Here is a 14818-nt window from a genome sequence, read left to right as displayed (position 1 = left end):
CCTTTCAGGTTAAATCCTAATAATAACAATAATAATTTACAGTTCACTTATTGGACAATTCTCAAGTGTCAGCAAGCTAGGTATTTTACAGATACAATCCATCTTCCTTACAAGTTTGTAACTAGGTTTTAAGAGTTTAGTTTGACAAACAGCAGACCAAAGCTCAGAGAGTAGAGGACCATGTTTTATTTTTCCATCTGTGTCTTGATGATTGTACCAGCTGGTATAGTAATACAGTAATTGTGAGTAGTGCTGAAAACATAGATTTGCAGGTATTTCTTTGGTCTGCTGACCGTCTTCTCTTAGATGTGGAATCTTGGAAGAATCAATGGATTGATGGATAGAATAGAAGGGAAGATAGATGATAGATTAGATATACAGATGATAGACAAATCATGGATGGATAGATAGATAGATAGAATGAATGAGATAGATACTGAAAATAGAAGTAAGTCCTTTGTAAAGAAGAAATGAACTAACAAATTAACTGGGACAGGAGAGGGCAATTGAAGGTGAATATGGTTAACAAACATCATATACTTTAATGAAAATATTTTTATGAAATCTTTTACGCTACAATAAATATATGCTAATAACAACAATTAGTACATATATCCCTTCATCTTTGTCGTGGGCATGTTTGCTTCCTTACTTACAGCAATGAAAAATTGTTTATCCTCACATTCCCATGTGTTTAAGTAGCAGAATATCTCTCCAATTCTCCCTCCTTGTTACCCTCTTACCCCCTAGCCTAGTAGCTGAAACCTTGCCTGGAGCCAGCAGGTCCAGAAAGAGGGAGATTGGGAGTTCCGAGCCTGGAACCATTCATCTGATGGCTAGTGACACCAGCAGCAGAGGCCCAACAGTATAGCTTGCTTGTTTGTTCTTGTCTGGTTGTTACTGTTGATATATGAATAAGCAAGAAGACAGCTTCATTTTCATGAGTTAGCATGTGCCTAGAGTAGGGAAGACTGAGAACAGCACAGTTAATTCATAACCACAGGGCCAAAAACAATGACAAAGCATTTGCTTTCAGTCACAGTGTTTTCTTATAATAACTCCTTTGGAGATGAGGGAGGCATTGCAGAATGCTGTGTCTTGGGATCCTGTGGAAGCCTGTGTCATTCCCCACAGGATTTGCCAGGGAATTCACTTCAGTGTTTAGACTGAAGCCTCTGGAGACAAGGATGTTGTTGCCTTGAGTTGGCAACAACCCCCTCCCTCCCCCCGATATCAGGCAGCAGAATGAACTTCTGTCCTAGATGGATAATGCTGAACAGTAAGTAGCAAGAGAGCTGGGAAGGAAGCTGGGCACTCTGAGGTCTGCTTTTGGGAGTGGGGGGGGGGACTGCCTGCTGTGCAAAAAAGGACATTGATAGACAGAGCCAGGGCAGACATCAAGTGTCAGACAGACTTCCCTCGCATTCAACACAGAATCAGTTATTCTCTGCTTTCTTATCAGATCTCCAGCCTACCAGATCTTCCCAGGTATCGTGGTGCTTCAAAACTGTTTCTTTCTCCTCATCTAACTGCCTTTGGGTCAGGACTACATTTTATTTGTATTTAATTCCTTCATATTTTGTTTAGTGTCTGACCAAGCAAATCCTCAGTAGAACTCAGGATGTACCAAAGTCTCAACAAAGCAAGGGCAACAGCAGCTGGGAAGGGAACAAATGGAGGAAGTATGCAGTCTGGACACATAGGGCAGCACACGCTACCAGGGAACTTCTATACTGGTACCAGCAGATGTCGAAGGGACATTATGCTGTATTTATGTGTATGAATGGTTGCTTGTATGTATGTTTATGCACTGTAAGCTTACAGTGTCAAGAAACGGGCATTAGAACCCCTGTAACTGGAATGATAGATGGCTGTAATCCACCATGTGGGTGCTGGAAATCAGATAGGCGTCCTTTGTAAGAACAGCAAGATCTCTTAACCACCAACCATCTCTCTGGCCTCTCTTTTGAGATATTTCTCAGTGGTGTGATTTGAGTAAACATGAATTACCTTAGGCCTACAGGGGAGTAAAATCTAGTTCTCATATATCTACTTCTTGAGTGTTCCTCAAAGATGACTGAATTATATTACCTGGGGCTAGAGAGATGATTCGGTGACCAAGAGCACTGACTATTCTTCTAGAGGACCTGTATTCGATTCCCAGCACTCACACAGTAGCTCACAACCATCTAACTCCAGTTTCAGAAAACTAACACTGTCTTATGGCCTCCATGGCACCAGGCATGCATTTAGAACAGATATGCATGTAGACAAAACCATATGCATTAAAATAAAGTGAAGTAAATGTAGCATTGGACAATTCTGCTAGTTTGTGTATTGAATGTAGATACCACCACATAAGCTAATTGTATGTCAGACCCTGCAGAAGAACCTCACACTTAACTAAGGCTGAAAGTAATCTTTCAGATAAATCAATAGTTTGTTTCAGTGCATATATGAAGTATTGATAATTCAGATTTCAAGGCACTAGGGTCAGAATTAATGCTCTAGTGTGTTGATATCTAATAGAGTAAGAGTACTCAAGAGATTAACCACACACCACACATCTACACACTAACTTGCTCAGATGTAAAGGAGTAAAAATAAAGTGTCACCTTGTGTTGTTGATAAAAGTGGTACTAAGCTATATCTATGTTATGTCTCCTTAACATTTGAGAACGTAGTTATAATTCCCAACCTGTTGTGCTTTCTGAATAGTGATGTCCTTCTCAGGATGGGGCTGCCCTAGGAAACCTAGAGCATGGAAGAGCACATTGAGTGCACACATTGACACACATAGGAAGAAGGATAATAAGGAATAAAGAGAAAGAAGGGATAGAAGGAAGCTAAAGGGGTAAACTTAGTTTTCTCAAACTCACCAGTTAGTTAATTCCCACTGTAGTAGGAGACCGCTTGTTTGTTCCTGGCCACCCAAGAACCAAAATAATCTTACAGAAACTATATTATTTAAATCACTACTTGGTGTATTGCTAGCTAGCTCATATTTTTGGTTAATCCATTTTTATTACTGTGGTATAACCCTTTTACCACGAGGCCTGTGGCCTACTGGCAAGGTTCTAGCTGACAGTTTGTGTTCCTCCCCTTTGGTGCTTCATAGCATCTCACAGACTCTGCCTCCTCTCTCTATGTATATCTCTTCCAGCCTGGCAATATTCTGTTAAGCCACTGGCCAAAAGTGACTTCTTTATTAATCAATAAAAGCAACACATATACAGTAGGACTTCCCACACCACTCTCCCATTGGAGAGAAAACATTACCAAAAACAAGGCACGAAGTTCCTTCTCTTGGGACTGGAACACCAGAATGACATAACCTTCCACTAGCTATTGACTTTTATTTTGTAGTTCAAGGATCTATTCCCAGGTGTGATGGGGGCATGATGTGTCTGAAATGATGACCCCTTGATCATACCCAGAAAAGAAAACTTATAAAATACCCTAAGCATTGTGCAAGGAGACATCCAATTTGTACAATTTGACACATATAACATGATTTAAATGCATATATTCATACGAACCAAGAGAGATACCAAGGGAATGAGAAGTTGAAAAGTTTTCTAGAAGCTTCACAGCAAGAACACATCAGGGCAAGAGTCCACATTTTATACCCCTGCCTCCAGCAGTGTTAATGCTTACAGCTCCCTGTCCCTAGCTGCAGACCTCAGTGGGCTTGGGAGACACACCAAGCAGACAACTCAGGGAATTCACAAGCCTACAGGCAGAACCCAAGGCTGCTGAACAACCAATAAGGAAAAATCACTTCTGCTCACTACTGTTTCAATAAATGATATAATGGCTACTGAATCTACTTAAAGCAAAATGAAATCTTCTGTTGATTATTTTGCTCTTTTCAGCCAATGGATATGAACATTACAATCATGCTGATAGTTATTTTATTTTTTTGTACAACATTGAATGAAGGAATTTTGTGCTATCAGCAGAAGAAAGATATCCCAGGCTTGAGAGAGAAAGATTTGAATGTTATCTCCAGAGACAACTTAAAGTTATTCCTGAAGGTTCTTAAGTTTAAGCTTTTTATGAGCAATTTGCTGCTGCTGTTTTCTATCTTTGCGGTTCTCCGTGTGAGGGACACTGACACCTGACTGAGCTCAACAACTTTATAAAAGTTGCATTGATATTGGGAATAGGAGAGAGTGAGATGACATGCATTTTCAAAATCACAGGGATAATGGCTGGGGCTGTTGACACCACGAACTGGTAACATAGTATTCAATTTCCTAGGCTTATGTGAGGATATTTGACATTGTTAGAATACTTGCCTACCATACATAGAAGCCTATGTCCAATCCCTAGTACAGCCAAAAATAAAGGAAAGTAAAAGAAAGCATTGACTTGAGGAGGATATATTGGTTGCATTGGCAGTACTTTATTGGGACAAGTCTGTCAGTAAAGTAATGAGGTCATCATGGGAATCTGACTCAAAAGCCTAAGACTGGCGTGTTATCTGTAGCATGTCAAAAAGACAGGGATAGGAAAGTCCCTTGGGCTCGTGAGCCTGCCCAGCTGGAGCAGCAAACTCTAGATACATTGAGAGACTTAATTTGAAAGTTTAAGGTAGAAAACAATACAGGAATACATCTGATGTCAACCTCGACCATACACACGCTTACACATGCATACCTGTTTATACATATGCATACACCACACACACATCAAAGACATGAAAGAACACTAATATTTGTGTGTGTGTGCCAGAAAAGTCATTTATATAGCTATCATTTGTTAAAAACTTACTGTATGTGAAACATTGAAATATTACCCAGATCTTGCCCATTTGCTGATATACATGCCCATAGCATGTACACATGAGAGACATGTATGCTTACTACTACTCGGTAATTTAAGGGATGTAAATCAGCTGAAGGCACAAATACTGATAGAAATTACCAAATAAAAATATATGCCATGGTGCCGTAAATACAAAATATATCTCAGACTTGGAGTTATATATTAAGTGTCAAGCTCAGTATAGGCTTTGAAAGGACTATGGGTAAGGACTAGCAGGGGCAAGTATGATCCCTGCTGAGGAAGTGTTTGGTGAACGAGAAAGGCAAGAACACAAGTAACACCCTACAATTTTGTTGGGTAGGAAGGAAGCATTAGCTAGGAGAATAATTGTTTGAAGCAATAGGTTGAGACAAATAAAATGTGGATGGTGCCAAAATACAGAATTTGGATTTCAGATACTGAAAGTCCATATTTCCTGAGATGCATGTAGCCATCCTCAATGCAGTAAAACCTCATTATTCCCTGCTTGTCAGCTCTGAGTATATGGTACATGTAATAGTTACTCTTCTGTTGCTGTGATAAAATACCATGATCAAAAAATCATTTACAGAACAGATTATTTTTGTTTATGGTTCCAGGGGGGATAAGAATAAATTGTGGCAGGAAGGTGTGATAGCAAGCAACAGGGATGAGATGAACTATGAGATTTCACCTTCAACCACAAACATAAAGCAGAGAGAGAAGCAGAAGTAGGGCAAGTCTTAAATTTCTCAAGACCCACCCTTGGTGATACATTTCCCTCAGCAAGGCTGCACCAACTCTCCAAACAGCATTACCAACTGTTTACCAAAATTTCAAGTGCCTGAGCCTATGGTAGGGCATTCCTCATTCAAACCACCACATCTTTGCCAGGTCTGAGTTTGTGATATCCTTTATCAATTCAAAAGCATTGGTGATACTAACTCAGGCTCCTTAATTAGTGTATGCTGTTACCCACCAAGGACTATTTTAGCTTTGTCCAATCCTCCTATGTAGGAATATCAAATTGTTCTCCAGTGCAAAGATTCTGATTAGAGCTTCTCAGCTAAGGGACCAAGTCTTTTTGAGCTGGTTGTTTTGCATTAAACCTCAAGGTTATTGCATGAGGCATTTATTGGCTCTTCCACTCACTAAATTGAACATACACTTTATGAAAGGATTCTACAAGTTTGGGTTGCAATCACCTACATTGACAAAGTGGGCAGTAGTATTTTTCTGTGCCTCTAATTTATATGTTTGTGCAGGGACGATGATTTACATAGCAGCTTAATAAATTGATCAAATAAATTGCAGCAAACTTTTGCACCATCATTTCAGAGAGTTGCCATCAAACCAATGTCCTATATCACCCAGCGTGGTGTTCCAACAGTACTGCTGTGTTTTCTTAGCATGCAGCCGGGTTTTCATTTGGTTAGAAAGCTCTTTATTTCTAAGATTGGTCAACAGCATGAGAAGTTTCACTTCAGAAGGTTAGCTGTGAAAGCCATCAATGGCTAGTTGTGTGACTGTTAACAAATCATTTAAAGTTCCTAAACCTCAATTTCTCATTCTGTGAAATGTGGATCACTAATGCTCTTAAGAAAAGGATGTGGGTGTCAGCCAAATGCAGATTTACATACTAGCTTCATCAGTAATTGTTTGTAATTGTATTAATCACTGGTTGTATGAAAGTCTCATTCCCCAGTCAATAAAGTGGCAGGGGTAATTCTAAGATACCTTTTTCTGATAACTTATATTAGAATGTCTAAATGAAACTAGGTAGGTTTGATAACATGCCTGAAAGGCTCAGAGATTCAGTCCTACCTACATTCCAGACACACATCCCTTAGTGATGGACTACACTCACTAGACACAGCCAAATATGATTAATGATACCCTAGAAACACAGCCCTAAATGATAGACTACAAGCCTAACCGATCTGAAATGTTATGGTTCACCAGAGACAAGGCTGACTATGGTGGCAGAAAAGTACTTATCCATCCAGATGACATCATTGCATTGACATGATGTTGAAATGGTGCTTAGTAACATAGATGATGTGGGATTCCCCTCTATATGCTATGAATATGTTTTACTGCCATTGGTTAATAAAGAGGCTGCTTTCGGCCAATGGCTTAACAGAATATAATTAGGCTGGAAAAGATATATAGAGTAGGCAGAGTCAGGGAGAAGCCATATATAGCCACGACAGGAGAAAGATGCTGGACACCAGACAGAAACTTACCAGTAGACTACAACCAGATAGCAATACAAAGATTAATAGAAATGGGTTAATTTAAGATATAAGAGCTAGAAAATAAGAAATGTGAGCTAATAGACCAAGCAATTTTGTAATAATACAGTTTCTGTGTAATTATTTTGGGTCTGGGCAGCTGGAAAACAAACAAGCAGCCTCCGACAACACATAGATGGATGCATTTTGGAAGCAGTAACAACAGAAGCACCGTGACAAGCTGGCTCTTGATTATGGACTCTCCTCTCATGAAACAAGGATAATTCCTTATTCTTTAATTTAAAAAATGCAGAAATCCAATAAATTAATATATAAAAGAAAACATCATATTGGAATGCTTGAAGATTAGTATGTGAGGTCATAAAGATATAACTCATGTCCCATGATTTAGGGAATGAAACACATCTTTGTATGCATGGATAGATGGACAGATGTTTGGGTAGATGGATGGATGGTTGGAGACTATGGCATTATCAAAAACAGATGACCTTGGACAAGATAATTAACCATTTTGGAAGCTGTGTCTTCTCTGTAAAATGGAGATAATAAAAGCAGCTGCCTAATTGTCAGAATGAAATATGTTTATGCAAGTTAAACACTTGGGTCAGGACCTAGCACTTAATGAAAGCCCCCAGTGAATGTGAGCTGTTATTACGAAAATGTGGGTCTGCATAATTATTCATTGTGTCTGGTACTCTCCAGCCCTAGATGCCTGTGCTGCTGCTTCTAAGACATCTATCTGTATTCTCTGTGTTTTACAGGCCAACAGGTCCTGGGCTTGGTAGAGAACCAGAGTGACTGGTATCTTGGAAATCTCTGGAAAAATCACCGTCCATGGCCAGCCCTTGGAAGGGGCTACAACACAGGTAAATCATAAGGGCAATGTAAACGGGGGACAACAGAGAGTGATGTTTAGACTCATTGTCCCTTCCTAAAAGAGAGGGGATGTGTAGCAATGTGGAGGAGGACATGCAGTTTCCTGTTTCATCAGAGCATAGGACATGCACAGGTGGCTCTTTCAGTTATTACTCTATGTCATGCTGCAAGCAATAAGCAGTTGAGCTGGGGAAGTATGGTGCGGTCTTTCCAGAAAGCCTCTCTGCTGGCTTTAATGCTGATCTCCCATTGAGTTCTTTATCAGTTTGACATGTAATGTCTTTATCTATTGATATAAATTAGAGATCAGTCTCTAGCAATAAATTCAATATTTAGTTTCTTAATTGAACAGATATTGTCTTGTATATTGTATGTGCAGCTTGGATATTCAGGGGTCTGCACTTGCAATACGTATCAGTATTTATCTTACTGCATTCTTCCATGTATAGGCTGGGAAAACAGCAGGAGCTCATATTTTCTCTGATTATTCTTATCTCTAAAAGGTACATATATAGCCTAGCGAGTGTCAGAAGAAAAGGCAGACATATTTGAAAATTGTTAGTTCTGGGTACTGCATTCCTCAAATAGCATGTCTAAAGTCACATATTATTTTCTACTTTGTTACTACCACCAATCTTGGAATTTCTCTTTGTTTCTTGTTTCTCTGTTATTAATAGTTACTTGTGCAGCCATTCTTTATTCAACATATATCTGAATTATAAGTAACATAGATGCAGTCCATGGCTTCAGGGAATGGATGAATATACTGCTAAATAGTAGAGGAATCTGAGGACTCTCTGAGAAGGTCTGGAATGGGAAACTGAAGATATGATGACCAGAATAGTATGAATGGAAGTACTTCTGAATTCCAATAATGGCAAGACAGCACTTCTTCTTACCTGGTAGTTGTTAGTTTGACATTGAAGTAGATGCTAGCTTGGATTAGCATCATAGGATTCTGATGCTATATTTTTCTGTACTAGAGAAAATTGATGCTTAGAGATTTCAAGAGTGCAACCCTAATTAAGGAAGCCTGTAAGGTTAGCTACTGACCTTGCTACCTCAAACTTGAAACACTTTATGATCAAATACTTTTTATTTGTATTTGGTTTTAAATTTTGTGACAGAGCCCAGGCCAGCATAGAATTTACTATGTATCCCAGACTGTCCTTAATATCCTGACATTGCATACATATGTGATTCAAATACTCTTAAGTATACTGGGCTCTGTCCTTAAGGAGTCTAGTGGGTCTGTGGAGGGGTCAATATTGCACTGTAAGGAGCCTTTGGCATGTTTCTGAAGCAGAATATCCAAAACCCTTCTATAATGAATAGGATATATTGTCTCTCTTCCAGCAAGAACAATGAGACACCTCCCTGTATGTGTTTGTGTGTGTGTGTGTGTGTGCACATACATGCTCCCAGATTCATATGTATAGAGGCCAAAAAGCAATCTCCTCTGTCTTTCACCTTGATTTTTGAGGCAGGGTTTCTTATCATGACCTAGGACTCAATGATTAGGTTTGACTGCCTGGTCTGCAAGCCCTAAGAATCTGCCTGTCTGCCTCCACAGACTTGAGAATACAAGTATGTGGACACACGTGCAAATACACACACATACAAACCCACACACACATGGCTTTTTTACATGGATACAGTGTGCCTAACTCAGATCCTCAAAGTTGCATGGCAAGCACTTTGTTGATTGAGCCATGTGCCCCGGATCCATGAACACTGTTTTCTTAATGCATTTGAGATTGGACTGTGTATGATTTCACAGAAGGCCAATGAGAAGGCATCATGTATCTAATTGAAGCAAAAACAGCCATCTTTTCATTAATGTCTAGGCTTTCAAAGAGACATAGATACCTCTGTATTTTTGAATGCAAAAGGGAGGTTTCAGGTGATGCCTGTCGTGCAGATTTCCTGTTCCTCAAGACCTATGCTAATAAAAATTCTCATGTAAACTACAGCACATTGAGGATGCAGTATCAAGTCATGGTTATCTTCATTAAACTAAAGCACTTATCACCAATCTAGGTTTGCAAGGAGAAGAAAAGTCTAGAACCATGGAAAATTGCTATGGCAAGGATGGCAAGTTCCTCCTTCTCTTATATATATTTCCTCATAGCATGATAATAGACAAGTGTCTTAACCACCTTCAATTTGTATTAGTATGTTGAGACAGTGAGTTTTCCCTTGAAAGGTCATTAAAGGGTACGGCAGGTAGGGAAAAGCCCTGTGATATGTGACAAGTCTCTTTCAAGACACCAGGTAATCATTATAAAAGAATTTATTTATCATCAAGATGACATGGCTTTCCCAATGAGGACCTTTTTTTATGACCAGTGAGTGTGCCACACATCAGCAGATGAGTTATCCAACTCTTAGGGAAATTGAAAACTCTACTGGAGGTAACTAATCACTCTAAATCCCAGCCATCTCCAGTCTCTCATGAGGCTCCTCTAGTAAAGTATCTTGTGGATGCTATTGGTAAGCTCCAACACATTTGGGTTGGATCCACAGCTTGACCACTGAGTCTTAACTATAGGCTTGGTCACTCAACTCAATCAGCTTAGTTTTCTGCCTTGTCAGGTCAGTACCCTCATCTTGTGAAGACCACTTGCTTTGGAAGAAACTTATTAAGAACCCAGCCTGATGCCAGGCGTAGAGTAGGTACTCAGTTCATTCTAGTCTCTGTCCTGCTGTGCATTTCATCACTTAATTCAGGAAATGGTGGGGACATAACTAACCAGCTGCTTATCACAGTCTCTTAAGCACCAAAGTTAGGGAAAAATAATTAATCATTCTATTTTTATACAAGTATGTACCTTTCCCCACTGTCTGGTAAAGCTTAGCATTTAGTTCTATAATTAAAAGGAAATAACACCTATTTTAGTAACTATACCAATTTCCCAACTTTATTTGGCTCTTAAAATCTCCAAAAACAGAACATGACATGTTTGAGCTGCAAAATCTGCCTCTTAGGCCTGTCTTGTATTTTTACAAAGCATACTCAACATTGTGAGCTCATAGTCTTTAGACCCAGAAGCTTGATAATCTTTGGTCAGAATCTGGGCAACTTTGTGAGGGTGTCACTGTAAGTACCTGTAAGCCAGAACATCTTGGGGGCTTGGTTTGGCTCCATTTCTCTGTCAGAACCAGTCTAACTAACTGTCAAGGTAGTACGTGTAATGGTAAAATAAAATGCTGCGAAATCCCAAGTGGCTACAGCGGGAAGCAGACCATGAGACCGTGCTGCAGGTCCCCAAGTCAGGGCAGGCAGCAGGCAGGGGTCCTGAGAGCAGCCAGTCCTAGGCAGGGATGACACACAAGACCATGCTGCAGGTCTCCGAAGGTGGTTGATCCTGGGCAGGGAGCCACGTGGCCGGTAAGAGGCAAAGACTTGGATAGGCATGCCATGCAAGGTGGGGTTGGTTATTTATTTATTTATTTAGTGGGTTATGGAGGGGAAAGGGAGAAGAGCATAGAGGTAGAGAGAGGAGGGAGGCAGGAAGGGAAGGAGGCAGGGAGGCAGGGAAGAAGGGAAAGGGTGGAAGTAGGGATAGAATGGAGCAAGGCTGCTGCCTCTTTGGGGAGGGAGTGGGCATGGCTTGTCTCTTAAAAAGACAGGACAGATCATTACAGTACTATTTAGCTACACTCCTCAAATGCCCCTGCTTCCCACCAGACCCATTCCCATGCAGCTCAGCTGTGTTTTCTCAATGTTGGTTGATTCCTAGGGTTATCTTCTAATGGAAACCTTCCCCTTGAAAGGTCCAGCTAGGCTTCCACTTCATCTCTGTTTGCGTTTCTTTCCAGTCGACTTTCACAAGGCACAGAGGTCCTTAAGAGATTTGGGGAAATATTCCTTCCACCTCCTCTTTCTTCATCTTGAAGATGTTTGAGGCACGGTAGCCTGACTGGCCCAGAACTCCCTGTGTAGCTGAGGATGACCTCAAACTTGGCAGCAATGCCCTTGCCTCAGCATTGCTGTCCTGAGTGCTATAGTTACTGCTTTCGGCACCACACCTGACTCTTAGTGGTGATTGTTATAACTCGTTCTCCTGCTCATGTATCATGGAGCTGGAACAACTGTAGATGAGATGACTAGGCAGTCCCAGAACAGAACTTTTGCCAGTAAGTGTTCAGGTGGATTTAAGGGCACCTTCTATATTCTTGGCACAGAAAAAGAACATTCTCAACTACTCTGTCCATGTATCACCTCCTGGGTGCAAGAAGATGCCATTCACTCAGCATTCATAAAACAGGTTTGACAGGCCCATTAAAATTCATCTCACTTCTGTTCATATGGTGATGGATGGCTGACTATCTTAAAAAGCCAACAACAGCAAAGGAGGGGGGATGAAAACACTTGGATGAGAGTTTGGGAAAGGCAAGGCAGACTTGAGAGGACATTAAGGAGCATATTCAAGCTCAACAAGAGATTTATTTGGCAACATCACAAAGGATCCAAGAGGAAGTTTTGTTGTCCCTAGATGAAGGACATGTTAGCTAGAGAAGGTCTGAGATTTGCAGGCAAATGGATGGATCTAGAAGACATCATATTGAGTAAGGTAACTCAGACCCAGAAAGACAAATATCATATGTACTCACTCATAAGTGGCTTTTAGACATAAAACAAAGAAAACCAGCCTATAATTCACCGGGTGGGACAGAAACCTCTGTCAATACTGACTTTCAGTGCAACCCACCCACAGCCGTAATTCTTATCTCCTGAACTATTTTTCCTTATGCATGTGGTGCAGGAGAATTGTCTGTGTTCTGTCAGTCATATTTTAAATAAATACTGATTGGCCAGGCAGCAAATGTAGGTGGGAAAACCAGACAGGAAGTAGAAATGATGTAATGAGAACAGGAAAATTCTGGGAAAGAGGACGTTGATTTCTCCCACTCCTGCCCAGTCCACCCAAGCAGCAGGATGTGATCTGCCCCACTGAAAAAAGGTACTGAACCACATGGCTAACATAGATCAGAAAAATGGGTTAATCAAGATGTGAGAGTTAGCCAGTGAGAGGCTAGAGCTAATGGGCCAATCAGCTTATAATTTATAGAGACCTATGTGTGATTTTCTTTGGGGCTAAACAGTTGTGGGGTATCAGGCGGGACAGAAACCCCAACAAACAGGACCCGTTCATGTTACATGCATGATGTCATATTCTGAAAAATTTTGGCCTCAGAGTCTGATGTTTTCCTCGTTTGGCTAAGTAGATCACAAGGCTACTGTAATCAGAAACCTTTTTCTTTCCCCAGCCACCCAGACCTGAACAATCACACAAAAACTATATTGATTACAACATTGGCCAATGGAACAATGGTTCAAGCATATTAGCTAGTTCTTATGTCATAAATTAATCCATTTCTATTAGTCTGTGTATTACCATGAGGCAGTGGCTTGCCAGTAAGGTTCTGGCATCTTTCTCCTTTGGCAGCTACATGGTGTCTGCCTTGCTCTGCCTTCTTTCTCCTTGCATTCAGTTTACTTTTCCTGCTTACCTATATTCTGTCCTGCCATAGGCCTGACAGCTTCTTTATTAACCAATGGTAATAAAGCATAGTATACAGAGAGGAATCCCACATCAGGCTGCCACCTGCTGAATAGAAAGTTGAAGCAAGAAAAAACAAAATGCAAAAGAAAGATTCCTCCATCTGAGCTGGGCCTCCTGTCTCAGGTACAGCTGCATGATAGCATTTGTGGGCCTACAGTACACAGGTACTATCCCATCCTCCAGGCTTCTTCTGCCTTTATCCTTGTACAGCCTGACAGAAAGTAACCAGACCACTTCTTTATACCCTGTTCTCCACTGTGAGTTAAGAATACTAATGTTGCCCTGGCGCATTCATACTGTTGTAGTAATACCATGAGCAATAAGGATGTATTTCACTTCATTCAGAGACCAGGATGTCAGATTCAGGCAGATTCAACACCTAGCCAAGGGCTGCTGTCTGATTCTTGTCTTGGCATTTTCTGGCTGTTTCCTTCCTGTTTTTTTTTAAAGTGGGGGGGGTGAAGGAATTTTTCTATATCTTGTTTACACCCTGACCACCTCCCAAAGACCTCAGTGACCATTTTGGTGATTAGAGTTTCAATTTTCGAGTTTGGAGATAAACACATTCAGACTATAATCAATACCTCCCTGATAGAGAAACAATATACCTCCTGAAAATGCTGAGGAACAAAAGTGAGAGGATAAAGTTGCCATGAAGCTGTATGACATAAGCAGCACCCTGTTTTCTATATCTGCAAGAGAGTCATGAGTCCTCAAATCCTTGATTAGCAACAGGTTACCCATCTAATTGCAATTGCATAGCAGCAGCATTCCTGAGCTACATTTTGTTATAACCAAATGGCACACTTTGTTTTGTGCTGGTGGGTTACTAACCACAAGCAATATGTTGTACAGCAGACTCCTAGAATATATTCATCATGCATGGAAGAAATTCTACTCATTGAGAATCATCCATACTTGACTCCAACACACACACACACACACACACACACACACACACACAAAATAAAGCAAAGAAACCTAATAAAGTGGACTAGCAATCTTCCCATCTTTGGTCACATTGTATTGGTAGCTCAGAATCTATGGAGGTGGGAATAGTCACACCATGGAATCAATTAACACCACAAGTCATACTTTGTCCCTTTCTGGAATCCTGTTGGTAAACACTGAACTGTGAAATCCTTCTGGCCCTCACATGCCTAACAAAGTTGCCTACAGTTTTTTGGTCATTCAAATTTTGATTTTTCCATGTAGGCAGTTGTCTGCTCCATCAGTATCTGTGTCTTCTTCTAATATGCTCTATTTATTTAAAAGTGAAATAGTATGTATCCTTCTATATTTATTTAGATAACATGAAGCGTTATCTTT

General features: G+C 40.4%; 1 protein-coding gene across 3 annotated transcripts in view; it reads left to right on the top strand.

The window, feature by feature from the left end:
- Positions 1-14818, top strand: part of Large1 (LARGE xylosyl- and glucuronyltransferase 1) — a 510741-nt gene that overhangs the window by 388014 nt on the left and 107909 nt on the right. For all 3 annotated transcript variants that reach the window (XM_041663357.1, XM_041663358.1, XM_041663359.1), the window contains one exon: positions 7805-7909. In XM_041663357.1, the coding sequence (XP_041519291.1) occupies positions 7805-7909 (105 nt within the window). The remainder of the gene's footprint in view (positions 1-7804; positions 7910-14818) is intronic.

The sequence above is a fragment of the Microtus oregoni genome, unplaced genomic scaffold (genome assembly GCF_018167655.1).
Source record: "Microtus oregoni isolate MIOR12 unplaced genomic scaffold, Mior012 000014F_ref0000157, whole genome shotgun sequence".
NCBI lineage: Eukaryota > Metazoa > Chordata > Mammalia > Rodentia > Cricetidae > Microtus > Microtus oregoni.
Note: the sequence above shows the minus strand (reverse complement) of the source record. Positions and strands in the feature narration are given on the sequence as shown.